The sequence below is a fragment of the Oncorhynchus nerka genome, linkage group LG7, assembly GCF_034236695.1.
Source record: "Oncorhynchus nerka isolate Pitt River linkage group LG7, Oner_Uvic_2.0, whole genome shotgun sequence".
In the NCBI taxonomy this organism is placed as follows: Eukaryota; Metazoa; Chordata; class Actinopteri; order Salmoniformes; family Salmonidae; genus Oncorhynchus; species Oncorhynchus nerka.
This window is the reverse complement of record NC_088402.1, coordinates 11,435,277-11,454,757: the sequence shown is the minus strand read 5'-3', so window position 1 is coordinate 11,454,757 and position 19,481 is coordinate 11,435,277. Positions and strand designations below refer to the sequence as shown.

The 19,481-nt window shown below is 47.3% G+C and overlaps 1 protein-coding gene across 1 annotated transcript; it reads left to right on the top strand.

The window, feature by feature from the left end:
- Nucleotides 1-9,864: 9,864 nt before the first annotated feature.
- On the top strand, nt 9,865-14,426 carry LOC115131239 (transmembrane protein 200A-like). The gene is given in 2 exon segments (XM_065020183.1): nt 9,865-11,020; nt 11,023-14,426. Coding segments are annotated over 2 exon segments (1,413 nt in total). The 5' UTR covers nt 9,865-9,906; the 3' UTR covers nt 11,322-14,426.
- Nucleotides 14,427-19,481: the final 5,055 nt, after the last annotated feature.

Here is a 19,481-nt window from a genome sequence, read left to right as displayed (position 1 = left end):
GTGTGTGGCCAAGGGCATGGTGTGTGGCCAGGGGCATGGTGTGTGGCCAGGGGCATGGTGGTCAGGGGCATGGTGTGTGGCCAGGGGCATGGTGTGTGGCAAGGGGCATGGTGTGGTCAGGGGCATGGTCAGGGGGGGCATGGTGTGTGGCAAGGGGCATGGTGTGTGGTCAGGGGCATGGTGTGTGGCCAGGGGCATGGTGTGTGGTCAGGGGCATGGTGTGTGGCCAGGGGCATGGTGTGTGGCCAGGGGCATGGTGTGTGGCCAGGGGCATGGTGTGTGGTCAGGGGCATGGTGTGTGGCCAGGGGCATGGTGTGTGGCCAGGGGCATGGTGGTCAGGGGCATGGTGTGTGGCCAGGGGCATGGTGTGTGGCCAGGGGCATGGTGTGTGGCCCAGGGCATGGTGTGTGGCCCAGGGCATGGTGTGTGGCCCAGGGCATGGTGTGTGGCCAGGGGCATGGTGTGTGGCCCAGGGCATGGTGTGTGGCCAGGGGCGTGGTGGCCAGGGGCATGGTGTGTGGCCAGGGGCATGGTGTGTGGTCAGGGGCATGGTGTGTGGCCAGGGGCATGGTGTGTGGCCAGGGGCATGATGTGTGGCCAGGGGCATGGTGTGTGGCCAGGGGCATGGTGTGTGGCCAGGGGCATGGTGTGTGGTCAGGGGCATGGTTGGCAGGGGCATGGTGTGTGGCCAGGGGCATGGTGGTCAGGGGCATGGTGTGTGGCCAGGGGCATGGTGTGTGGTCAGGGGCATGGTTGGCAGGGGCATGGTGTGTGGCCAGGGGCATGGTGGCCGGGGGCATGGTGGTTAGGGGCATGGTGTGTGGCCAGGGGCATGGTGTGTGGCCAGGGGCAAGGTGTGTGGTGGCCAGGGGCATGGTGTGTGGTCAGGGGCATGGTGTGTGGTCAGGGGCATGGTGTGTGGCCAGGGGCATGGTGGCCAGGGGCATGGTGGTCAGGGGCATGGTGGTCAGGGGCATGGTGTGTGGCCAGGGGCATGGTGTGTGGTCAGGGGCATGGTGTGTGGCCAGGGGCATGGTGTGTGGCCAGGGGCAAGGTGTGTGGTCAGGGGCATGGTTGGCAGGGGCATGGTGTGTGGCCAGGTGCATGGTGTGTGGTCAGGGGCATGGTGGTCAAGGGCATGGTTGGCAGGGGCATGGTGTGTGGCCAGCGGCATGGTGGTCAGGGGCATGGTGGTCAGGGGCATGGTGTGTGGCCAGCGGCATGGTGGTCAGGGGCATGGTGGTCAGGGGCATGGTGTGTGGTCAGGGGCATGGTGGCCAGGGGCATGGTGTGTGGCCAGGGGCATGGTGTCTGGCCAGGGGCATGGTGTGTGGCCAGGGGCATGGTGTGTGGCCAGGGGCATGGTGTGTGGCCAGGGGCATGGTGTGTGGCCAGGGGCAAGGTGTGTGGCCAGGGGCATGGTGTGTGGTCAGGGGCATGGTGGCCAGGGGCATGGTGTGTGGCCAGGGGCATGGTGTGTGGCTAGGGGCATGGTGGTCAGGGGCATGGTGTGTGGCCAGGGGCATGGTGTGTGGCCAGGCGTTCAAATGTTTAGTTGAATAATGATGAAAACATTTACATTCCAGAATCCACTCCCGAGCATTCGACTCCTGAGCATTCCACTCCCGAGCATTCCACTCCCGAGCATTCCACTCCCGAGCATTCCACTCCCGAACATTCCACTCCTGAACATTCCACTCCCGAGCATTCCACTTCCGAGCATTCCACTCCTGAGGATTCCACTCCCGAACATTCCACTCCCGAACATTCCACTCCTGAGCATTCCACTTCCGAGCATTCCACTCCTGAGCATTCCACTTCCGAGCATTCCACTCCTGATCATTCCACTCCCGAACATTCTACTCCTGAGCATTCCACTTCCGAGCATTCCACTGTGCTTGACTCTCTCTTAAAATCAGTGATGACAGGCTGGGGGTTACGTAGTTCAGACAATGAGACACTTTAAAAGCAGTGCATAAGTCACCTTCATTTAGAGTATAAAGAAAACAACCACCAGTGGTGCTCTCTGAGCAAAAATACAACCATGAACTCAGTTTCTGTGAGAAAAAAAAACCTATTGACATTTGATCAGATAGCTTTATTGCCCTCTACTGTTTCCCTTTGACATGTATAGTTGAAGTCGGAAGTTTACATACACTTAGGTTGGAGTCATTAAAACTCGTTTTTCAACCACTCCACAAATTTTTTGTTGACAAACAATAGTTTTAGCAAGTCGGTTTGTGCATGACAGTAATTTTTCCCGAAATTGTTTACAGACAGATTATTTCATTGTATCACAATTCCAGTGGGTCAGAGGTTTACATACACTAAGTTGACTGTGCCTTTTAAACAGCTTGGAAAATTCCAGAAAATGATGTCATAGCTTTAGAAGGTTCTGATAGGCTAATTGACATCATTTGAGTCAATTGGAGGTATACCTGTGGATATATTTCAAGACCTACCTTGAAACTCAGTGCCTCTTTGCTTGACAATCATGGGAAAATCCCCCCAAAAATCTGCCAAAAGATTGTAGACCACCACAAGTCTGGTTCATCCTTCGGAGCAATTTCCAAACGTCTGAAGGTACCAGGTTAATCTGTACAAACAATAGTACGCAAGTATAAACACAGTGGGACCACGCAGCTCTCATAACGCTCAGGAAGGAGAAGCATTCTGTCTCCTAGCGATGAATGTACTTTGGTGCAAAAAGTGCAAAACAATCCCAGAACAACAGCAAAGGACCTTGTGAAGATGCTGGTGGAAACCGGTACAAAAGTATCTATATCCACAGTAAAAGTCCTATAGTGACATAACCTGAAAGGCCACTCGGCAAGGAAGAAGCCACTGCTCCAAAACCGCCATAAAAAAGCCAGACTACGGTTTGCAACAGCACATGGGGACAAAGATCGTACTTTTTGGAGAAATGTCCTCTGGTCAGATGAAACAAAAATAGAACTGTTTGGCCATAATGACCATCGTTATGTTTGGAGGAAAAAGGGGGAGTCTTGCAAGCCTAAGAACACCATCCCAACCGTGAAGCACGGGGATGGCAGCATCATGTTGTGGGGGTGCTTTGCTGCAGGAGGGACTGGTGCACTTCACAAAATAGATGCTTCATGAGGAAGGACAATTCTGGATTTATTGAAACAACATCTCAAGACATCAGTCAGGAAGTTAAAGCTTGGTCGCAAATGGGTCTTCCAAATGGACATTGACCCCAAGCATACTTCCAATTTAAAGGCAATGCTACCAAATACTAATTGAGTGTATGTAAACTTCTGACCCACCGGAATGTGATGAAAGAAATAAAAGCTGAAATAAATCATTCTCTCTACTATTATTCTGACATTTAACATTCTTAAAATAAAGTGGTGATCCTCACTGACCTAAAACAGGGCATTGTTACTAGGATTAAATGTCAGGAATTGTGAAAACTGAGTTTAAATGTATTTGTTTAAGGTGTATGTAAACTTCAGACTTCAACTGTACACATACAGTACCAGTCAAAAGTTTGGACACACCTACTCAAAGGTTTTTCTTTATTTTTTATTATTTTCTACATTGTAGAGTAATATTGAAGCCATCAACCATGAAATAACATATGGAATCATGTGGTAACAAAAAAAGTGTTAAACAAATCAAAATGTATTTTATATTTTAAATTCTTCAAAGTAGCCACCCTTTACCTTGATAACAGCTTTGCACACTCTTGGCATTCTCTCAACCAACTTCACCTGGAATGCTTTTCCAACAGTCTTGAAGGAGTTCCCACATATGCTGAGCACTTGTTGGCTGCTTTTCCTTCACTCTGCAGTCCAACTCATTCCAAACCATCTCAATTGGGTTGAGGTCGGGAGATTGTGGAGGCCAGGTCATCTGATGCAGCACTCCATCACTCACCTTCTTGGTCAAATAGCCCTTACACAGCTTGGAGGTGTGTTGGGTCATTTGTCCTGTTGAAAAACAAATAATAGTCTCACTAAGCGCAAACCATATGGGATGGCGCATCATTGCAGAATGTTTCTTCTTATTGGTTTTCTTTAGTAGTGGTTTCTTTGCAGCAATTCAACCATGAAGGCCTGATTTATGCAGTCTCCTCTGAACAGTTGAGGTTGAGATGTGTCTGTTACTCAAACTCTGTGAAGCATTTATTTGGTCTGCAATCTGAGGAGCAGTTAACTCTAATGAACTTATCCTCTGCAGCAGAGGAAGCTCTTCCTTTCTTGTGGCGGTCCTCATGAGAGCCAGTTTCATCATAGCGATTGATGGTTTTTGTGAAGTTGTATACAACAGCCAATTCTGGGACATAGACATGTCTTATATGGGCAGAAAACTTAAATTCTTGTTAATCTAACCGCAGTGTCACATTTACTGTAGCTATTACAACAAAAAAATACCATGCTATTGTTTGAGGATAGTGCACTACAACAAAACACATCACGGCAGCTGGTTTGATGCATTCACCTCTGAAGGTAAATAATGTACTTACTACATTCAGTAATCATGCTCTGATTTTGTCATCCTGATTTGTCATCCAGCCATCTAGATGTGTGAAGGTTAGTGGCTTTTTTGTAGGGAAGCTAATGATCCATCATGTATGACGTTCCTGGTAGTGTGTAAACTTACAAAAATGCTATGGTAATAAAACATGTATGTTCTCTATAGTTATGTACTTGAAAATGTTTAAATTGACCAATTCGGTACATTTGTGCAAACTCCTGTCAGACTTGATACAAAATGTTGTGTAGGGATGTAATTCTTCACTGGATCAGTCTGAAACTTTGCACACACACTGCTGCCATCTTGTGGACAACATCTAAATTACACCTAAAATCCTATCTCAATGTATGGCCTTTCTCTTGCATTTCATAGATGATGAAAAAAAGAGAACGCATGTTTTTATTTCTGTGTATTATCTATTACCAGATTTAATGTGTTATATTCTCCTACATTAATTTCACATTTCCACACACTTCAGTGTTTCTTTTCAAATGTTATCAAGAATATCTATATTCTTGCTTCAGGTCCTGAGCTACAGGCAGTTAGATTTGGGTATGCTATTTTAGGCGAACATTTAAAAAAGGGTCCGATCCTTAAGAAGTTTTAATTAAATTAAAATGAATGATGGACTGTCGTTTCTCTTGCTTATTTGAGCTGTTCTTGCCATAGTAGGGACTTATACCACCCCTAGCTTGTCACAATACAACTGATTGGCTCAAACGCATTGAGAAGGAAAGAAATTCCACAAATTAACTTTGAAGAATCTCAAATATAAATTATATTTGTATTTGTTTAATAGATTTTTTTGGTTACCACATGATTCCATGTGTTATTTCATAGTTTTGATGTCTTTGTTATTATTCTACAATGTAGAAAATATTACAAATGAAGAAAAACCCTTGAATGAGTTGGTGTGTCCAAACTTTTGACTGGTACTGTACACTATATATACAAAAGTATGTGAACACCCCTTCAAATGAGTGGATTTGGCTATTTCAGCCACACCCGTTGCTGACTGGTGTATTAAATCGAGCACACAGCCATGCAATCTTCATATAAAAACACTGGCAGTAAACTGGCCTTACTGAAGAGCTCAGTGACTTTCAACCAGGCACCGTCATAGGATGCCACCTTTCCAACAACTCAGTTTGTCAAATTTCTGCCCTGCCCAGAGCTGCCCCGGTCAAAGTGCTGTTAATGTGAAGTGGAAACGTCTAAGAGCAACAACGGCTCAGCCGCAAAGTGGTAGGCCACACAAGCTCACATAACAGGACCGCCGAGTGTGAAGCGCGTCTGTCCTCGGTTGCAACACTCACTACCGAGTTCTAAACTTCCTCTGGAAGCAACGTCAGGCCAATAACTGTTTGTCGGGAGCTTCATGATATGGTTTTCCATGGCCGAGCAGCTGCACACAAGCCTAAGATCACCATGCTCAATGCCAAGTATTGGCTGGAGGGATGTAAAGCTTGCCGCCATTGGACTCTGGAGCAGTGAAAACGCGTTCTCTGGAGTGATGAATCACGCTTTACCGTCTGGGTTAGCAGATGCCAGGAGAACGCTACTTGCCCGAGTGCATAGTGTCTACGGTAAAGTTTGGTGGAGGAGGAATAATGTCTGGGGCTGCATTTCATGGTTCAGGCTTGGCCCCTTAGTTCCTGTGAAGGGAAATCTTAATGCTACAGCATACAATGACGTTCTGATTCTGTGCTTCCAAGTTTGTGGCAACAGTTTGGGGAAGGCCCTTTCCTATTTCAGCATGACAATGCCCCTATGCACAAAGCGAGGTCCATACAGAAATGAGTTGTCGAGATCGGTGTGGAAGAACTTGACTGGCCTACAGAGAGCCCTGAACTCAACCCCATCAAACACCTTTGGGATGAATTGGAACGCCAACTGCAAGCAAGGCCTAATCGCTCAACATCAGTGCCTGAACTCACTAATGCTCTTGTGCCTGAATGGAAGCAAGTCAAGCGATGTTCCAACATCAAGTGGAAAGCCTTCCCAGAAGAGTGGAGGCTGTTATAGCAGCAAAGGGGGGGACCAACTCCATATTAATGCCCATGATATTGGAATGAGATGTTCGACGAGCAGATGTCCATATACTTTTCGTCATGTAGTGTATACTGTATGAATAAAGAAGTCCTATGGGAGACCAGTATGGAGCCCATGCAGTTGGGTCGTGTTCCATAATTCATTCTAAACCTTATCTAAAGGGCTTTGATGAACTCAAGCCAAGCGAGGAGTCCTGTGGCCGCCATCTGTCTGTCTGTGTATGCATATTTACCAAACAGCGAAAAATAAGAAGACATGCCTTAGCCTTTAATAAAGAAAGGCCGCTAAATTAAAACCTCACATTCATTTAATTGTCTAAATATGTGATGTTGTGTAGTGAAGAAGATACTACTTCCTGTTTTTCTCTTTCTCGTGTGTCATCTGGAATGAGTCTTCCTGTTTTTCTCTTTCTCGTGTGTCATCTGGAGTGAGTCTTCTTGTTTTTCTCTTTCTCGTGTGTCATCTGGAGTGAGTCTTCCTGTTTTTCTCTTTCTCGTGTGTCATCTGGAGTGAGTCTTCTTGTTTTTCTCTTTCTCGTGTGTCATCTGGAGTGAGTCTTCCTGTTTTTCTCTTTCTCATCTGTGAGTCATCTGGTGTCATCTGAGTCTTCCTGTTTTTCTCTTTCTCATCTGTTTTTCTCTTTCTCGTGTTTTCATCTGGAGTGAGTCTTCCTGTTTTTCTCTTTCTCGTGTGTCATCTGGAGTGAGTCTTCCTGTTTTTCTCTTTCTCGTGTGTCATCTGGAGTGAGTCTTCCTGTTTTTCTCTTTCTCGTGTGTCATCTGGAGTGAGTCTTCCTGTTTTTCTCTTTGTCATTTGGAGCGAGACCTCAGGCTACGTTTGATAGTGGACGGGACATATTGATGGTGTGTGCCAAAATAATCAAACTTTATTTGACTTTTTATGTGTTAACGTCTGTCGTCAGATCAGTTTGGTCTAGGGGTAGGGATTTAAGGGTATTGTTGCTTAGCAGCTTAATTGCAGTCATGTGTTTGTAACGGTTTTTCCATTTCACCTCACCCTGTTTATGGCCTTGTGGGCTCTCATCCTGTTTATGGCCTTGTGGGAACTCACCCTGTTTATGGTCATGTGGGAACTCACCCTGTTTATGGCCTTGTGGGAACTAACCCTGTTTATGGCCTTGTGGGCTCTCATCCTGTTTATGGCCTTGTGGGAACTCACCCTGTTTATGGTCATGTGGGCTCATCCTGTTTATGGCCTTGTGGGAACTCACCCTGTTTATGGTCATGTTCACCCTGTTTATGGCCTTGTGGGCTCTCATCCTGTTTATGGCCTTGTGGGAACTCACCCTGTTTATGGCCTTGTGGGCTCTCATCCTGTTTATGGCCTTGTGGGAACTCACCCTGTTTATGGTCATGTGGGAACTCACCCTGTTTATGGCCTTGTGGGAACTCACCCTGTTTATGGCCTTGGAACTCACCCTGTTTATGGTCATGTGGGAACTCACCCTGTTTATGGCCTTGTGGGCTCACCCTGTTTATGGCCTTGTGGGAACTCACCCTGTTTATGGTGTTTATGGCCTTGTGGGCTCTCATCCTGTTTATGGCCTTGTGGGAACTCACCCTGTTTATGGTCATGTGGGAACTCACCCTGTTTATGGCCTTGTGGGCTCTCATCCTGTTTATGGTCATGTGGGAACTCACCCTGTTTATGGCCTTGTGGGAACTCACCCTGTTTATGGTCATGTGGGAACTCACCCTGTTTATGGCCTTGTGGGCTCTCATCCTGTTTATGGCCTTGTGGGAACTCACCCTGTTTATGGTCATGTGGGAACTCACCCTGTTTATGGCCTTGTGGGAACTCACCCTGGTTATGGTCATGTGGGAACTCACCCTGTTTATGGCCTTGTGGGCTCTCATCCTGTTTATGGCCTTGTGGGAACTCACCCTGTTTATGGTCATGTGGGAACTCACCCTGTTTATGGCCTTGTGGGAACTCACCCTGTTTATGGCCTTGTGGGAACTCACCCTGTTTATGGCCTTGTGGGAACTCACCCTGTTTATGGTCATGTGGGAACTCACCCTGTTTATGGCCTTGTGGGAACTCACCCTGTTTATGGCCTTGTGGGCTCTCATCCTGTTTATGGCCTTGTGGGAACTCACCCTGTTTATGGTCATGTGGGAACTCACCCTGTTTATGGCCTTGTGGGAACTCACCCTGTTTATGGCCTTGTGGGAACTCATGGCCTTGTGGGAACTCACCCTGTTTATGGTCATGTGGGAACTCACCCTGGCCTTGTGGCTCTCATCCTGTTTATTGTGGGAACTCACCCTGTTTATGGCCTTGTGGGAACTCACCCTGTTTATGGTCATGTGGGAACTCACCCTGTTTATGGCCTTGTGGGCTCTCATCCTGTTTATGGCCTTGTGGGAACTCACCCTGTTTATGGTCATGTGGGAACTCACCCTGTTTATGGCCTTGTGGGAACTCACCCTGTTTATGGCCTTGTGGGAACTCACCCTGTTTATGGTCATGTGGGAACTCACCCTGTTTATGGCCTTGTGGGAACTCACCCTGTTTATGGCCTTGTGGGAACTCACCCTGTTTATGGTCATGTGGGAACTCACCCTGTTTATGGCCTTGTGGGCTCTCATCCTGTTTATGGTCATGTGGGAACTCACCCTGTTTATGGCCTTGTGGGAACTCACCCTGTTTATGGTCATGTGGGAACTCAATTAGAACGCCATGTGTGTGTTTGTATCATTTGAATTTAGAAGCTCGCCACCGACATGGTTTGGAACAGTTTGTTAGGGGAGTACGCTATAACTTGAATGGTCTTCTGTGAACATCAACATTAAAAAAAAATGTAAGATTACGAAAAAATGTGATGAACTGATTTTTTTTAATACATTTCCAAAGCATGGACTAAAAACATTCACAAAATACCTTTTTAGTATCTCTCTCTTAAATTGAAATGTTTTTAACAAAAATATTTCAAAAGGGAAACATTCGGTTGTGTCACGTATCAAAACCCTGAGAACGAAAAGCAATTTTTTTATTTATTTTTACAACAGAGCAAAAGAATATTGTCAGTATGAAAGAGAGAACATATTAAATGATTTATAAGAGGCTGAGAGTTCAATGTTTACAGGATAAGGATGTGTTGTCGCATCAGTCGAGTCAAGAAGTTGATTTAAAGTGGGCTCATAACCCACTTTAGAAGATAAAAAAAACAGGAAGAAAACAAAGTAGGAAAAAAAAGGTAGTGGGGGAAAAAGGTGAACAATATCAACAACAGTAGAAATAAATGGATAGTCCATAATTAATGTGTCTTCCTAACCCTTGAACCCCCCCCTTCCACAGTGTTCCGATAGGGCACTGGACCGAGCCGCACCATGAAGACCCAGAAGGCCGGGGACCCCGGGGGCCAGACACCAAGCTCTCCTTCCCCACGCCAACGGATGGCTGGTTTCAGCCTGCGGGGTCGGAAGAAGGAGGGCCTGATCCGCGGCGAGCTGCGCATCCACTCCATGCCAGGAGCCTTCCTGGTGCTGGGGGTCATCGTGGTGGTGGTGGGCACGGCCCTGGCAGTGGCTGGGTACTGGCCCTACCGGACCCAGCGTTCCCAGCTGCTAGGAGTTGGACAACAAGGCTCTGGTTCCGTAGACGCGGCAGGAGGAGTTAGAGGTGGGGGTGTCTCTGAACCCCAGTCATCCAGTTGGAACCTGGGGGCTAAGAGCCTCCTGACCACGGCCAGTCTGATCCACAGTGAGCGGATGAAGCTCCTGGGACCAGTCATCATGGGCGTGGGGCTGTTCATCCTCATCTGTGCCAACACGGTGCTGTACGAGAACCGCGACAGGGAGACCCAGATGCTGCTGGCCCAGATGCGAAGCGTCATCTGTTCGGTGTCGGCGGCCGTGCCCTCGGCCGACCTCTCAGACATGTCAGCAGCTAACTCCATGGCCAGACACTACCAGTGGGTGAGCAGTCTGCCTGCCACCCACCTTAACATCCTCTATCTGCAGCAGCTGGCCAGCTCAGAGCCCCTGCTGCAGACGACCAGAGACAGCAGAGAGGAGGAGGAGGAGAGGGCAACTGACTGTATGTACCAGCAGGCCACCGTACAGACGGAGGCTCTACACCACCAGGACTCAGCCTCTACCCCTTCCCTCCACTCCTCCCACTCCAACTCATGCAACTCCAGCAAGATGGGCTTCAACATGGGGAGGGACGGTGGTGGTGGTGGTGGGCCAAGGGTAGGGGGCTTCAGCCCGGGGAGGGACAGTGGTGGTGGTGGTGGTGGAGGAGGGCCAAGGATAGGGGGCTTCAGCCCGGACCCCCAGCCCGCTCACCTCTTTAAGCTCAACAACTGTCTGGTGTCAGCCAGCTCCCTGTCCACTCTGGGAGGGGACGACTGGGAGAGGTCGGAGGTCACAGCCACGCTGCCCAGGCGCTCCCACAGTCTGAGCTACAGGACTAACCCAGGCCCTCATGGGCCCCAGACTGTAAAATGCCAACAGAAGGGGCCATACGACCCTGGGGACCTGGGGCAGACCCAGAGGGACTGCGGAGTGAGCCCAGCTCAGACGTGTATGTGAACATGGTTGGGTGTGGAGGTGTGGAGCCCCCGGAGCTCACCCCCGTAGAGGAGCAGAGGCACCGCAGCTGGCCCCGGTTAGACCTGGGCTGTGCCCGCAGGTACCTGAAGCTGGACAATAAGGAGGACTCGGTGGACAGACTACTAGACCAGTTGGAGCAGCAGTGTTCTCAGTGGGATAACAGTTTCGGCTCAGGGCCTTTCCAGTGAGAGCCAGTAAAGGTCCCATATCTCAATAAGGCCCCATATCAGGGTCCTCTGTCTGTTTTTTAAAAACAGCTTATAAAGAAAGATCCTCATGAATGCTGATATATCCACAACTAGGAGTAGGAGCTTTTTCCATAGGATCATAACTGTGCACTGTTTTCACTGACTCCTGAAACCGGGAAGGGAGGCTATAACAGAAAGCGTTCAAGTGAAATCCAGTTGATGTATGAAGCTGATTTCCTCTCTCTTGGGATACACAGTACAGTGTTGAGCGGTTTCCAAATCTGAAGAGACAAACCTTTAGAGACCTTGTTTCTGGGACTTCCCATGGCGTGGATATATAAACACAAGTGTCGGAGGACTGCAGATGAATTGGATCAGCTTGGCAGACATCATTATTTAAGAGGGGAACAACACACATACTGTCAAATATGAGTTTGAAAGATTTGCCAGTCTGTTTACTGGGTGGCAGTTAGGCTTGGCACTTGGTAGTAATGTGGAGGAATCAATTTGTCTTTCATTGCCAAAGCGTTGCTTGTTTTCAGGACACAGCAAGCACATCCGAATGTGGGAGGTAGAACCACATTCTAACGAGGGACCGTCTACACTTTGCAATCAATTTAAAAACCAAACAACTGTAACCTGGTGAGCGCAAGATGTGCTAATGACAACAGCTAGTCAAATAAAATATATGTCCGTAGGAGACTAAAACAGGTGCATGATGATAGAGTGTGTAATCTACATCTACATAGTTATGCAGAATAATGCTTGTGTATTGGCTGTGTATCAGAACAAGAGAGAGTCAATAATAGGTTGGTTAACACTATATTTAAATGGTACGTACATAAGGACTTCATAACACATGAATAAACAGTACATAAGCATTTATTAAGCATTATGTATGGCTTATGAATGTGTAATAAATCCCTTATGTAGGTACCCTTCAACTACTATGCTGTCCGTTTACTGTAGTTCTATTGGTTATTACAGAGGCTGTGTACCAAATGACACCCTACTTCCTATATAGTGCACTACTTTAGACCAGAGCCCTGTTCCCTATATAGTGCACTACTTTAGACCAGAGCCCTGTTCCCTATATAGTGCACTACTTTAGACCAGAGCCCTATTCCCTATATAGTGCACTACTTTAGACCAGAGCCCTATTCCCTATATAGTACACTACTTTAGACCAGAGCCCTATTCCCTATATAATGCACTCCTTTAGACCAGAGCCCTATTCCCTATATATATGCACTACTTTAGACCAGAGCCCTATTCCCTATATAGTGCACTACTTTAGACCAGAGCCCTATTCCCTATATATATGCACTACTTTAGACCAGAGCCCTATTCCCTATATAGTGCACTACTTTAGACCAGAGCCCTATTCCCTATATATATGCACTACTTTAGACCAGAGCCCTATTCCCTATATATATGCACTACTTTAGACCAGAGCCCTATTCCCTATATATATGCACTACTTTAGACCAGAGCCCTATTCCCTATATATATGCACTACTTTAGACCAGAGCCCTATTCCCTATATAGTGCACTACTTTAGACCAGAGCCCTATTCCCTATATATATGCACTACTTTAGACCAGAGCCCTATTCCCTATATAGTGCACTACTTTAGACCAGCACTCATAGGGCTCAAAAGTAGTGTTCTGTATAGGGCAGGGGTTTTCCATCCCTGTTCCTGGAGAGATATCCTCCTGTAGGTTTTAACTCCAACCCTGTTCCTGGAGAGATATCCTCCTGTAGGTTTAAACACCAACCCTGTTCCTGGAGAGATATCCTCCTGTAGGTTTAAACTCCAACCCTGTTCCTGGAGAGATACCCTCCTGTAGGTTTTAACTCCAACCCTGTTCCTGGAGAGATATCCTCCTGTAGGTTTTAACTCCAACCCTGTTCCTGGAGAGATATCCTCCTGTAGGTTTTAACTCCAACCCTGTTCCTGGAGAGATATCCTCCTGTAGGTTTTAACTCCAACCCTGTTCCTGGAGAGATATCCTCCTGTAGGTTTAAACTCCAACCCTGTTCCTGGAGAGATACCCTCCTGTAGGTTTAAACACCAACCCTGTTCCTGGAGAGATATCCTCCTGTAGGTTTAAACACCAACCCTGTTCCTGGAGAGATACCCTCCTGTAGGTTTAAACTCCAACCCTGTTCCTGGAGAGAGACCCTCCTGTAGGTTAACTCCAACCCTGTTCCTGGAGAGATATCCTCCTGTAGGTTTGAACTCCAACCCTGTTCCTGGAGAGAGACCCTCCTGTAGGTTTAAACTCCAACCCTGTTCCTGGAGAGATACCCTCCTGTAGGTTTAAACTCCAACCCTGTTCCTGGAGAGAGACCCTCCTGTAGGTTTAAACTCCAACCCTGTTCCCAGAGAGATCCTCCTGTAGGTTTTCAGGGAATAGGGTGCTATTTGAGACTCAACCCCAGGTAACCGACGGAAACGAGGGAAACCCTTCCCTTCCTCATGTCTACCATCCTGTTGATTTTCTCTCTGCCTCATCTCAGAGTGCATCTTGTGTTTGTCCCAAAATGGCACCAAACTCCCTACAGAAGTAGTGTACTGCTTTTGACCAGGGCTCATAGGGCTCTGGTTAAAAGTAGTGTTCAATATAGGGAATAGGGTGCCATTTGGGATGCAGGCTTAGTGTTTACGAGGAGGGGTCAAGCCTTCCTCCATCCAATACAGGTGAGGGAATGGAGGACAGACCAGTCAGTGCCGACGCTGTCCGTCTCTGATTTAATGGAATGGTCAGTGTTTTTGCATGCAGTTGGGGTGTGTGGGGCTGAGTGATTAAGACATGTTTGGTTCACTAGAGAACAAGATCCCCCCACACACACACACTGGCTGATGTGGAGAGAAGACTCCACTGTGTTTGCAATGCCACAGTCTCTCTCTTTCTCTCTCTTGTCAGTGTTGCCTGTTTTGTATGGCATGTCAGTGTGACAATATGTGTTCTAAATGTACAGTATTAACAAGCAATATCAGTAGGTCTGCCAGAACAATTATTGTCTGTGTCTGGCCCTGTAGACCCACATACCAAGGCAAAGCTTTAAAAAAAAATTGGGGAAAAAAATCCTTGTGTTTCGTTTGTTCAACTTGGGGTATTTATGTGGCATTACTATTTCTGTGCTCAACACTGATGACCTTGTTCCTCACCAGACAGGGGCTACACGAACACTGATGACCCTATTCCTCACCAGACAGGGGCTATGCGTCTCATTGTTCCTCCCAGGTCGATGACCAAATTCCTCACCAGACAGGGGCTATGCGTCTCATTGTTCCTCCCAGGTCGATGACCCTATTCCTCACCAGACAGGGGCTATGCGAACACTGATGACCCTATTCCTCACCAGACAGGGGCTATGCGTCTCATTGTTCCTCCCAGGTCGATGACCCTATTCCTCACCAGACAGGGGCTATGCGTCTCATTGTTCCTCCCAGGTCGATGACCAAATTCCTCACCAGACAGGGGCTATGCGTCTCATTGTTCCTCCCAGGTCGATGACCCTATTCCTCACCAGACAGGGGCTATGCGTCTCATTGTTCCTCCCAGGTCGAGGATGTAAACCTGGGATGTGACGCAACGGGCCTCCCAGCTGTCCCCAGGCCGGTCCACACAACACCGCAGCCAATCAGCAGGCTTTACCACTACACAACGGATTCAAATGAGACAAATAAATGGAAGTCCGAACAACATTTTGGGATCTCTCGTATCACAATCGACTTTCTCCACTACTATTACTTTAATCTGTCCTAAAGACTTTGACTGAGGACATCCTCGGAGTTAGATAACAGTCACCTACATTTACAAAACCACAAGTTCCTCCTCTGTGTAGATCGCCTCTCACATCATGGCTTCCTGTTGGAGCAGTCCTCCTGAGGGGGGGAGGAGAAATTCCCAAGCCGTAATTATTCTAAGCAGCACCCCCCCCCCCCAATTTATTAGATTTTATGGTTCCTTCCGGGCAGGTATGCAGTCTCTCGTGATCTTTTCTCATTTAATTGGTTGTTTACAAGATGGCTTCTGAGATTCTATCAGGTCGTAAAGCTAGCAGGCAAGACCCAGGGCCCTCTCCTGCCAAAATCACAAGGAGGTGGAGGATTACATATGTGGGAGGGGGTAGGGGGCATGGGGCTGAGAGTTACATCACCAAAAAGCCAGTGGCAATTGTGTTGGCCCACTTTCCACGTTCTGTTTATCTGCTAAGCTATCTGTCACTCCAGTTGGAAGGATTTATGTTCGGTGCGATGCCAGCGAGAATATTGTGAACCGTCCATAAGATGATTTGTCCGGTGAAGATGCATATAAATTGTCTTCCATTGGCAGAAGGTGCTGCCCCATTACTACCTCTGATGCATTAGCATCTGGCAAGCAGAGATTAACCAGCATACGTCCAAAATGGCATATGGGCCCATATGGCTCTGGTCAAAAGTAGTGCACTATGTATGGATTAGGGTGCCATTTGGGATGCACCCCCAAGTCTCTGGCCATCTGCAGTCAACATGATGTCAGGGGTTAAAGGTCAAGAGCAATCTGAGGCATCGGTCTTATCACCTTTTCAGCTGATTAGATGATGCTACTTAAAATGCTCTCCAAAGTCCTCAGTCTTTCTCTCTTTAGTATTAACTAGTTATCATGTTAGACCAAACTACAGCAACTTATGTAACCCTGTGGGTGACCCTGTGGGTGACCCTGTGGGTGACCTTGTGGGTGATCAGGGTTTTGTGATTTAGAAAGAAAGCTGAAATGTGTGGAGGAGTACTTAGAAAGATGGCTGAAATGTTGTAGAGTTGTAGAGTTGTATTCTGTTAATCAGTCACTCGAGTACAGACTTAGTCAACTCGGTATTAACTTAGCTATAACTCAGTATTAACCTAGCTATAACTTAACTTTAAGACATTAAATGCTGGTGGGTGGGGAGGACATGTCGCCCAACTCAACCCAACACAACTTTGCAATTAGTGTAATGTGTGTGAGGGAGTTGAGTAAACGACTTCGAGAGGGTTTTAATTGTGTTTTACTGCAGTCACTCCCAGAGGCACAGACTCGTTGGCCTGAACGCAGGAGTCAATGGGATCCAGGTGTGGATGCAACACAATGCTTTCAAGGGATTTTTTTTCAGTTAAGAACAAATTCTTATTTTCAATGACGGCCTAGGAACAGTGGGTTAACTGCCTGTTCAGGGGCAGAACGACAGCTCGGAGATTTGAACTTGCAACCTTCCGGTTACTAGTCCTCCGCTCTAACCACTAGGCTACCCTGCCGCCCCGATACTAATTTACCAAAGGACTGGAGAGACCAACAGAAAGGGATGAGAATGAATGTGAAAATGGAAGAGTTTAGGGGAGGGAAAGTTTGACACAGACTGCATTGTGTCCCTGAACTAATTCATTTAAAAATAAGCTTTCAGTGGGAATTGCTGTGTGTCCCAAAAAACACCCTGTTCCCTACATACTGTAGTGCACTACCTTTGACCAACTGGTGCACTATATGGTGAATATGGTACAATTTGGGACTCAACCCATGCCATTCCACCTATCCGTAAGTACACACATCTGCCCGTCAGATCAGGCTTGAGGGTTTCAGTGGAGAGCTGATGGGGTTTTCTGCCTGTCAGATCAGGCTTGAGGGTTTCAGTGGAGAGCTGATGGGGTTTTCTGCCTGTCAGATCAGGCTTGAGGGTTTCAGTGGAGAGCTGATGGGGTTTTCTGCCTGTCAGATCAGGGGTTTTCTGCCTGTCAGATCAGGCTTGAGGGTTTCAGTGGAGAGCTGAGGGGTTTTCTGCCTGTCAGATTTTTCAGTGGAGTGGAGAGCTGATGGGGTTTTCTGCCTGTCAGATCAGGCTTGAGGGTTTCAGTGGAGAGCTGATGGGGTTTTCTGCCTGTCAGATCAGGCTTGAGGGTTTCAGTGGAGAGCTGAGGGGGTTTTCTGCCTGTCAGATCAGGCTTGAGGGTTTCAGTGGAGAGCTGATGGGGTTTCTGTTCCTGCTGTAAAAAAAAATCTTTATTCCTCTCCAGCAGCCACGTCAAGGCACCTGGCTACTTCTAGTGAACCCAGGAGATTTTACAGGCTTTCCAATGAGGTAGAGACGGATTAACGACAATGTGGTGATTTATGGAGAATGTTTGCTTCCAACAATAGAGGTAAACTCTGCAGAGACTCAGTGGATGTCCAAAATAACACCCTATTCCCTATATAGTGCACTACTTTAAAAGTAGTGCACTATATAGGGAATAGGGTTTAATTTGGGATGCAGATAGAGTATCTAAAAGGCATTACAGCATTATTCAGACATGGTGGGAGATTATCTGCATGTGATTAACATGTTCAATTACAATATGTTCTGTAGGGCCATTATCTCAGTCTCTACAGTAGCCCAGTGGGGCCATTATGCCAGTCTCTACGGTAGCCCAGTGGGGCCATTATCCCAGTCTCTACGGTAGCCCAGTAGGTCCATTATCCCAGTCTCTACGGTAGCCTATTAGGGCCATTATCCCAGTCTCTACGGTAGCCCAGTGGGGCCATTATCCCAGTCTCTACTGTAGCCCAGTGGGGCCATTATCCCAGTCTCTACGGTAGCCCAGTAGGTCCATTATCCCAGTCTCTACGGTAGCCCAGTAGGTCCATTATCCCAGTCTCTACGGTAGCCCTGTGGGTCCATTATCCCAGTCTCTACGGTAGCCCAGTAGGTCCATTATCCCAGTCTCTACTGTAGCCCAGTGGGGCCATTATCCCAGTCTCTACGGTAGCCCAGTGGGGCCATTATCCCAGTCTCTACGGTAGCCCAGTGGGGCCATTATCCCAGTGTCTACTGTAGCCCAGTAGGTCCATTATCTCAGTCTCTACGGTAGCCCAGTAGGTCCATTATCCCAGTCTCTACGGTAGCCCAGTAGGTCCATTATCCCAGTCTCTACGGTAGCCCAGTAGGTCCATTATCCCAGTTTCTACGGTAGCCCAGTAGGTCCATTATCCCAGTCTCTACGGTAGCCCAGTAGGTCCATTAACCCAGTCTCTACCGTAGCCCAGTAGGTCCATTATGCCAGTCTCTACAGTAGCCCAGTAGGTCCATTAACCCAGTCTCTACCGTAGCCCAGTAGGTCCATTATGCCAGTCTCTACAGTAGCCCAGTAGGTCCATTATCCCAGTAGCTTATGCTGCAGTTCATTCTCTGTTATGTGTTTTTAATATGATTTTTTCCCAATTATACAACAGCATGCAGTGAAGCAACGGAGGTAAAGGACTTATATGTTAATATATGGTTGAGTTGTAGATTCCAGAGCAAATTCTTTACACTCACAAATGGATCATGGTTTACTGGTAATAATGAGTCAGATAAATACAGGTTTTAGTATGGATGACAGTACAAAGTATTCCACCTTCTTCCCCTTGTTATTCGTAGCAGTGGATCACTTGGTTCATGGAAGAACCACTCACAGTGACATTAGGGAGTGGTCGAAATTTACACATTTTGTCACTCCGGATGAAAATGGGGGAAGGTAATATTTTTACAATTTCAGTTAGAGGAAGGGTTTATAATTGATTAAATGTCATATTGCTCAGGGTTTAAGAATGAGTTACTTATTATGTCCCGATGATGCCCCTCATCCCTGATTCTCTGCTGGGCGTTCGATATCAAGTAAGCATAGTTTGGTCCCAATCAAATCATCCATAACATATATTATAGGTTATTATTATAGGTTATAGGCCTAGGCTATGCGAAGAGCATAGTCGGAGAAGCACAGGGAAAAGTTATATTTCTAAGAAGATGTACTTCCCAAGTTTTTTGCGCTGCTGGGATGACAACTTCCGGCGCCGACAGAGATGGCCGCCTCGCTGCGCGTTCTTAGGAAACTATGCAGTATTTAGTTTTTTTATGTTTTATTTCTTACACGGTTAACCCAGGAAATATGAAGTCTTATTACATACAGCCGGGAGAAACTATTGGATATAAGAGCGACGTCAACTAACCAATATTATGACCAGGAATACGAATTTCCCAAAGGGAATCCTCTGTTTGGTCCACCTCCCAGGACAATGGATGGGATCCCAGCTGGTGACCCAAAACAACGGCTCCCCAGAAGGGACAGACAGAGCGGTCTTCTGGTCAGGCTCCGTAGATGGGCACATCGCCCACCGCTCC